The sequence below is a fragment of the Oreochromis niloticus genome, unplaced genomic scaffold (assembly GCF_001858045.2).
Source record: "Oreochromis niloticus isolate F11D_XX unplaced genomic scaffold, O_niloticus_UMD_NMBU tig00006516_pilon, whole genome shotgun sequence".
Lineage (NCBI taxonomy): Eukaryota > Metazoa > Chordata > Actinopteri > Cichliformes > Cichlidae > Oreochromis > Oreochromis niloticus.
In genome coordinates, this window is record NW_020328038.1 from 3,490 (window position 1) to 11,656 (window position 8,167).

General features: G+C 40.0%; 1 protein-coding gene across 3 annotated transcripts; it reads left to right on the forward strand.

Moving 5' to 3' along the window:
* The first annotated feature begins 704 nt into the window (after nucleotides 1–704).
* Nucleotides 705–4,804, forward strand: LOC109199219 (glutathione synthetase-like). Of its 3 annotated transcripts, none has more exons than XR_003218056.1 (3): nucleotides 705–1,018; nucleotides 1,598–2,436; nucleotides 4,636–4,804. XR_003218056.1 is itself a non-coding variant. In XM_019354554.2 (2 exons), the coding sequence occupies exons 1-2, from the start codon at nucleotides 845–847 to the stop codon at nucleotides 1,781–1,783; spliced, it is 360 nt and encodes a 119-aa protein (XP_019210099.1). In that variant the 5' UTR covers nucleotides 706–844; the 3' UTR covers nucleotides 1,784–2,691. The 3 variants fall into 3 exon arrangements, 1 of the variants encoding a protein (XP_019210099.1); XR_003218057.1 differs by having other exon boundaries at nucleotides 4,718–4,742; XM_019354554.2 differs by lacking the exon at nucleotides 4,636–4,804 and having other exon boundaries at nucleotides 706–1,018; nucleotides 1,598–2,691.
* Nucleotides 4,805–8,167: the final 3,363 nt, after the last annotated feature.

Consider the following 8,167-nt stretch of genomic DNA (forward strand, 5'->3'; position numbering starts at 1 on the left):
TTTCTCTTTTTTGGTAGCTCGCATTCTGCCAACAGTGAAGCTTCGAAACTGCTCCTGTGGGGGCGTAAACTTCACAGTGTCAGCAGGAAAATAGTGATTTTAATCAACATTAATAGTAAACAGCAACCTGCTATTTAGGTTAGGGTGATGGATTTGAACATAGTGTGATGAAGCATGTTTTCTGCCCTTGCTGTACAATCAGAACATGGTATTGCATTAACAGAAGTCATCTGTGAAGGCAGTGATGTATTAGTCATGTTGTTTATTTTTCTTTTTGGTCCAAGGATGTTATAATGTGCACCAGGCGACATACAGATGTCAAACATGCCAGCAGCAGTGCAGCCCTGATTTAAAGGACCCGATTAGGAGTGGATATTGGCCAGCATCTGTCAACATGTCTGCTCTTTACACTTAGACCCTTGAGCTCCTTCCAGGAACTAAAAGTATTTTCTCCATGATTCTCCAGGGAAGCTTTTGCAAAACTGTTGGAGCGTGCAATGAGCGAAAGGTGCTCATTGTTGATGTTATTTGTTTTTGTGTTTTTATGCATATATTTATAAAACCTTCCATGGTTAGACTTTATTGTTTCTCTGATGTTGCTCTGATGACTGTGACTTTTTTGATGGCGTTTTTGTTGCTGAAGACAGCCAAGTGTCTGCATTTGTTGGCTCTTTTTCTTTTTGGTTAATTTGACATAATAGTTTTTACTATAGTAACCAAATGTCTGTCTTCTGCAAAATGACTACTGTTAAATTAAACTAAATGGAAAATCTTGTCATTGACTTTATAATTCCTTGCTATTTTATTATATTTGTTACATGTCATAGACACTGGGAAGAGGCACATGTGGGGATTCCCAGTGGACAGCAGCACGAGAGGCTTCAAGGAAGTGGAGGTCGCTGTGTGTCCACATGGATTAATGTGTCTTTTGTGTCACTTTCACTTCAGGGACAGCAAACAGGTCGCCGTGGTGTATTTTAGGAACGGTTACATGCCTGACAACTACACTTCTGAACAGGTCCAACTTTTGATTTGCACTCAGAATGATTACATCAAAGAGTTTAGTTAAAAACACTAAAGTGAAACCTGCAGACTTGCGTAAACTGATTCGTATTCATGAGAAACTGGAACGTCATTATCATTGAGTTTATTTCTTTCCCTGCTTAGCAATACCAAGTCTAGCCCTGATTGGCTGATATAAGTGACAACAGACCTCTGTCGCTGTGTCAGTTTGAATGGGTGATTAGAGATCAACACATGTTTGTTGCTGCTCCATGTTCTCTGCAACATTGTGTGTAGTTACTGCAGCTGTGTGTGCATTCTGCTGGCAGGAACAGGAAACAAGTGAAAGAAAACTGCCGAGCACCCTGGAAGGAAAAGTTAATCGGACATAACAAGTTAAAACAGTTTGCAAGTTTCAAGCCAAACTGCTGAATCTACCGTCCAAGTTCTCCTTGATAGCGTGACTCTGTGTTGTTCTCCTTCATTCTTCTGTCTCTGTCTGTCAAATCTCAGCGTAATATAAACCAACTATTGTCACGCTCTGCTGGTCGGTGTGCTGGCAAGCAGAGAATTCATTGTCTGTTTTCAATTGCAGAGCTGGGATGCTCGTCTTCTGATGGAGCGCTGTCGAGCTGTGAAGAGTCCAGATATCAGCGCTCACCTGGCTGGTACCAAGAAGGTTCAGCAAGTGCTCGCCAGACCTGGAGTCCTGGAGAGGTTCTTCCCGGACCAGCCTCAAGCTGTGCAGCAGATCCGAGCGACATTCGCTGACCTCTACTGATGATAATACTTTTGAAAATGGCAGTTTAATTTATTGGGCAATTATAAAATCGTATTTCTTAGGCTGGCTTTTAAGGAAGGAGAAAAGGTATGTATCAGTTGGCTGGGAAGAAAGATGGAGGTGGAAAGGATGTGCAAGCTATGGGACAAAGTTGCTGAGACCAGGTTAAACAGAGGTGACGATCAGTGAGCAGGAGTGTGGCTTCGTGCTGAAAAGAGCACAACAGATTCTCTGGAGAGAAGGTGAAGGAAAGTCAGCTGAAGCAAGACAGTTTGTGGAGTTTGTGTTGGACTGTATGTTATGCTGGGAGCCTGGGGATTAGTGGACTTTGATTCCAAGTTAATATTAGCTAGTGTTTCTCACTGGTTTTTGGGCGGTGGAGTAAAAGGGATTGGTTGGTGGCTGTTTCTAATGTTAGCCTTTTCTTTGTTTTCTTACAGGCAGACATGGTGATAAATGAGTGTGTGGGCCATCTGCTGAGGACCAAGAGCTCAGGACACTCAGACGGGGGCGTCGCAGCAGGAGTCACCGTGCTCGACAATCCGCTGCTGTTCTGAGATGTCCCACTCCTGCCTGCACATAGAAACCACAGTGAAGTCAAAGTTCCACCTGCACCTCCACCTGTTCTTGTAACAGCATGAACACTGACAGAGGTGAGACAGCAGAAAAGTCTTTGTTTATTTTTGTAATAAGTTAAGGAATTAAGTTAAGAAGAGTGATTAAATAAATTGTTTCTTGCATTTTTGATTTAATGGTTGTGTTTAGGATTATTTCAGAAACATGTTTAGAGGATCTTTGTAAGCCTGTATTTACTTTAAAAGAAGGGAAGCACTTCTTCATCCTACAGAAAAGGTGACACATTACAGATGAGTTCATAAAAAGTGTCTCTGTCACTCTTTCAAGGCTCTCTCACTTTTTCTTTTTACTGGAACAGCATGGTAAAGTAGGTCTGGCTGCATCTTGTGGCAGTGTGTTGTTACTACAACATATGAAATTGTGTTTCTATTGAAATATAATTCAGCGCCACCGAGCCGCTCTCTCAGTTACAACTGAACCTGGTTTTTTTAGACAGATAAATCACTAAGCACAGTGAAGCTTTTGGTTTGTAAAAGTGTTTCTTATTCAAAATGCATGTTGAGTTTTATAAGGTTGAAGAGCAGTTAGCAGTGCATTCATGGACATCTTTAAACTATTAATTGAAGAATCTTTGGTCATGATGGCATGAACTAGAAACGTGAGCTCCAGGTGAGACTGCACAGAAGAACAAGTGTCCTTAAACTGCATCAACTGATGACTTCTTACAATTTTATTCTACTGTGTGTTTTTATCATTGAACGTTTATGTCTTTGTGTACACGTACTAACACAAGCTACTGTAACTTAGAGAAGCTCAGCAATATATTATTAGTACACAAACAGTTCCAGTGCTGGACTGTTTGAAGACCCCACTTTGGATCATGTGAAGGACATTTAGTTTTTTGTTACAGCATTGAAGGGTTAATGCTGTTAAATGCATAGTACAGTGATAGATAACTTGGTAGAGCTGGTCCAGCTGTGAACCAAAGAATAATATCTAGTATGTTGTGAATGAAAAAAATAAATGTTATGACTGTTCATTTACCGAACCCTAACCTGTGAGATCAGGCTCACATCTCTGATCATAGAAATGGGGGACTTTTCAGGAAATGTACTTCAAAAAATAAAAACAAGAGTAAGATGGGAAGTCAGAAGGAAATAAGAAACTTCTCAATTGTGAGAAATTCTGTGAGAATTTAGCTGGATTGTCTGTGGTATAACTGGCCTGTAACAAGAGAGTCACCCACTGCTGCCCATTACAAAGGAAGAGGTTTTAGGACTTCCAAACCGCTTCACTGTTCCCATCAGGAGGCATCCATTTCTTTGTTACACCCTATGCTTGAGAAATACACTGAGATTGTCACTATTAATAGTGATAATAATGAAATACACTATTATCACAACTGGCTCACTGTGGTATTATCACACCACAGTGAGCCAGTTGCATGAACACCAGCCTAATCAGACTTCTGCAGAGCCTCAAAGTTCTTTGGAGTCTGCTTCTTGTGTCCAACAGGAAGAATTCTGTCCATAAACAAAGGATTTTAAAATGTACCATTTTTTTTTTTTTCTTTTTACTTTTGTAAAGTAACCTAAAATTATTATTGCCTCAAAGGGATTTATACTCTGACCTATGGGTTTTTTGTTTTTTAAAATGTTGTTCTAAGCGGCCAGCGAATGTTAATTATCGTTTCTGGTTTTACTATAAACAGACTGGGGACGCTTGTGTTTTCTTTCTTCCTCAAATGATCAGATAAGACTTGAGTAAAAGAAATAATACAAAGGCATTTTGCTGTGTTCACAGAGGGTCTTGAGGGTCTGTGTAAACGGAAAGATCTTGGCGATGGGGCATAAATTTGGGCACCACAAAAAAAGAAATGAAATCAATATTTAGTAGATCTGCCTTTTGCAGAAATTACAGCCTCTAACGCTTCCTGTAGTTCCAATGAGAGTCTGCATTGTGGTTGAAGGTATTTTGGACCATTCCTCTTTACAAAACATCTCTAGTTCATTCGAGCATGGACAGCTCTCTTTAACTCACACCACAGATTTTCAATAATTTTCAGGTCTGGGGCTGAGATGGCCATTCCAGAACGTGTACTTGTTCCTGTGCGTGAATGCCTTAGTGGACTTCGAGCAGTGTTTCGGGTCGTTGTCTGTTGAAACACCCAGCCCCGGCGCAGCTTCAGCTTTGTTTTTATTTTATTTTATTATTATTAGTCCTTTATTTATCCACGTAAAAAATCTCATTGAGATTAAAAATCTCATTTTCAACAGAGACCTGGCATCATGGCAGCAAAAGTCAAAATACACATACCACATAAGTATATAACATTGATTCCTGGACATTGGTCTCCAGAATCTGCTGATACTGAGTGGAATCCATGTGTCCCTCAACTTTGACAAGATTCCCAGTCCCTGCACTGGCCACACAGCCCCACAGCATGATGGAACCACCACCATATTTTACTGTAGGTAGCAGGTGTTTTTCTTGAAATGCGTGTTCTTTTTCCTCCATGCATAACGCCCCTTGTTATGCCCAAATAACTCAATTTTCGTTTCATCAGTCCACAGCACCTTATTCCAGATGAAGCTGGCTTGTCCAAATGTGCTTTAGCATACCTCAAGCGCTCTGTTTGTGCTGTGGCCGGAGAAAAGGCTTCCTCTGCATCACTCTCGCATACAGCACCTTGTGTAAAGTGCGCCGAATGGTTGAACGATGCACAGTGACTCCATCTGCTGCAAGATGATGTTGTAGGTCTTTGGTGACAAGGACCCTGTGGAGCGAGGCGTCCTCAACCTCTCCACAGCACAGGTGGAATACAACGAAGACCAGCAGGCCATGCTTAAGGTACGGTTTGAGGCAGGATAGAGAAAGGCTGGATGTAACACGCTTGTCTACAAGACTTAAAACAGTTTCTACCATCAAGGCATACGACACCTCAACCACAACACTTAAACACACACTACACACTCCACAGGATGCACTCAGAAGCTACCCTGCAGCTTCACAAGCACACTGTATAATCTGCTCTGGTCACTTCCCTTTATTGGTATTTATATTGAAAAAAAGAAAAGTGCAATCCTCCTCAATCTGTGTACATACGCCGCCTCTAAACCCCCGATCGTGCCAGTGTCAGTTAGTGAGTCAGTAAAATACTCATCCATTTGTGTTAACATAAAAACTGCAGACTAACTAGAGACAAACAAGCGAGGATCGCTTCATATCTCAGCAGTTTAAAAAAATAAATAAAAAAACCCAATTGTTCCTGCAGGAGTAGATTTGGGCCCCTTTTTTGCTTTTTTCATCCCAAGGAGTAAAAACAGGGTTACAAGGAGAGGAGGAGGAGGACTAGGAGGATGAAAACGAACTAGAGAGAGAACTTGATTTGTACATGCGGTCTGTTCTGGGATCAGTGTGGTAGTTAACCCCTCATATAACACATTCCTCTCTGCTCCTCTAGCTTGCTCTAACTCTCATTTATTTCTTCATTTTTTTAACCTTATTTTGCACATTAACACATATCTATAGCAAGGACAGAGACACAGCCACATATGTTGAGTCCAGGATTGTATTTGAGCATCAGGAACAAATGATAAGAGCACATATCAGGAGTACACTGGATAGCTGTTTCTCAAAGGGTTTAATAGAAGTTAAAGGACTACATATTCAAAGGTCCTATTTCTGATACTACCCCATGAAAATATTTGCTCTGTGTACCCTGCTGCAGCTGCTACATTTGGCTCCAGATTCACTTTTTGGTGCCTACGCCTCTCGAGATGTGTTCATGTAGACAGGCATTAAAAAACTCTGGTCAACCAACCAGCAGTATGCCTGCTGTGTTGTATGAAATGCGTGGAAGGAGAGAACCGACTGTCTGTTACATATAGATATAAAACAAAGCTCTGACGTGACCTCGGGTCAGCCAGTCTGACGGTCAGAGAAACAGAAATGTGCTGATTGTGATCTCTGAGCTGCACATCAAAGATGCACCTATGCACAGATCAAATCTCAAAAGTGCAATGTACCTCATATACATGTTGATGCGAAGCGCTGCACTTCTTTGCAGAGGTGTTTTTATTTTGGATTGTGTATTTATTGTTTGCAGTGTATATACATAATATATATTAGTTTGCAGCTCTTTGCGCATATTAATAAAAGGTTCAACTAACTGATCATTTAAAGTCTGTGCGGTTTAGTTGTTCCACTCATATTAAACCAAATGATGGTGTGGCGGCCTGTTCTAGTGTGAACTAAAAGAGGGTTTGAATGTAAGAGAGAGGGGGGGGAAGGAAAAGGAGACCTAATGTAACCCCTGCACCCCGACTGAGGAGGTGAGTTACATTAGTGCTTCCTCTTTATTAGAAAGCAGTTTGAGTGAATGAAGTCTGTTGTTTTTTTGTTTTTTGTTTTTTTTTGGGGGGAGGATACTACTCATTAGTCATGCTAGGCATCCATCTGAACTCAATCTGTAACAAAATAAAGGTGTATTTTAACCTCATTTTAATTCTTTCTAATATCAGGGATATAGGACTATACAAAGTAGCTTGTGACATCTAAAACGACAGCACACTTAATGTGTCTTTCTTCACCTCATCACTTTTTTCTGTGTTTGTTTTTTCCGTTGATGCTTTCAAACGAAACTAGCCATGATATTTTCCCCTCTGACAATTAATATCAGTTAACCCCGCCCCTTTCAGATTTGTTCACCAAAAGAAAAGGAGAAAAAAACCCGTCATTAACACTGCACATTATTTGTCAGACCGGTTTCATTTTCATACTTTGTAAATATCTATATTGTATGGAGCTTGAGATCAAATGTAAATATGCTTACTGTATTTGTAATAATTATATCCATTCGCTGTATAGCATAGATGTGTCATGCAGATATCCTAATTCTGTGTATGGTAATCTTGCACCATTGAACTGTTAGTGAATGACACACAATAAAAGTGCAAAACGTGCATTAGCAGTTGAAGTGCTGCCTGCTTATTTCCTGCTTTATGTGAGCTTCTGCTGTAGTTTATGTGCTTTTAGTCCAAGAAACCACCTTTTACTCTGGCGCACAATAAGATCTTCTGATGTTTGGTGTCATCTTCCTGTGATCTCCTGTGAACAGGTGGATTCATTCACTTCAAGTTTATGTATGTCACACCAAATCACAACAGTCGCTGACACTGTAAAGACTCTAGAATAATTATGGAGGCAAACATTTAAAGCTCCATCCTTCTATCCACAGACCTAAAAGTTATTTATATGATAAATAGCCCCGTGTTTGTTTACTTGCTTTGTAAAATGCAAAGTGGTGACTTTTTCTTTTCAAGTACGTCCTCATATGGAGACATTTTTTATTATGGCATAAAACAAGTCATAATTGTTTACAGAAATTTGTACATTTTGTTGGGCAGAATGAGGTAACAGTGAAGAAGTATGAGAAACGGAGCATAGGATCTCGGGACTATGGAACTAGAATTTTGTACACATGTGTATGTATTAAGGACTGACACGACAAAGAATTATCATACATGAAGCATGTCATTTAAATGTTTATTCATAAACAGGATAAACCATTCAGTATTGAGTCATGATAACAGCAACTCTCATCTGCTAATTGGGAAACAGAGGATGTCAGTGTATTTTTCAGTGCTAGTTGTCCAAATTGAGTGAGACGACTTTACATTTGAATAGATTTGATAACAAGTTATATAATTGAGTGCAGTTCAGTTTGATTTAAATCAAGCCAATCACAACAAATTTTTCTCAATATGCTAAAATTCCCACCGAGACTAGATAAGATTATTCTAAAAC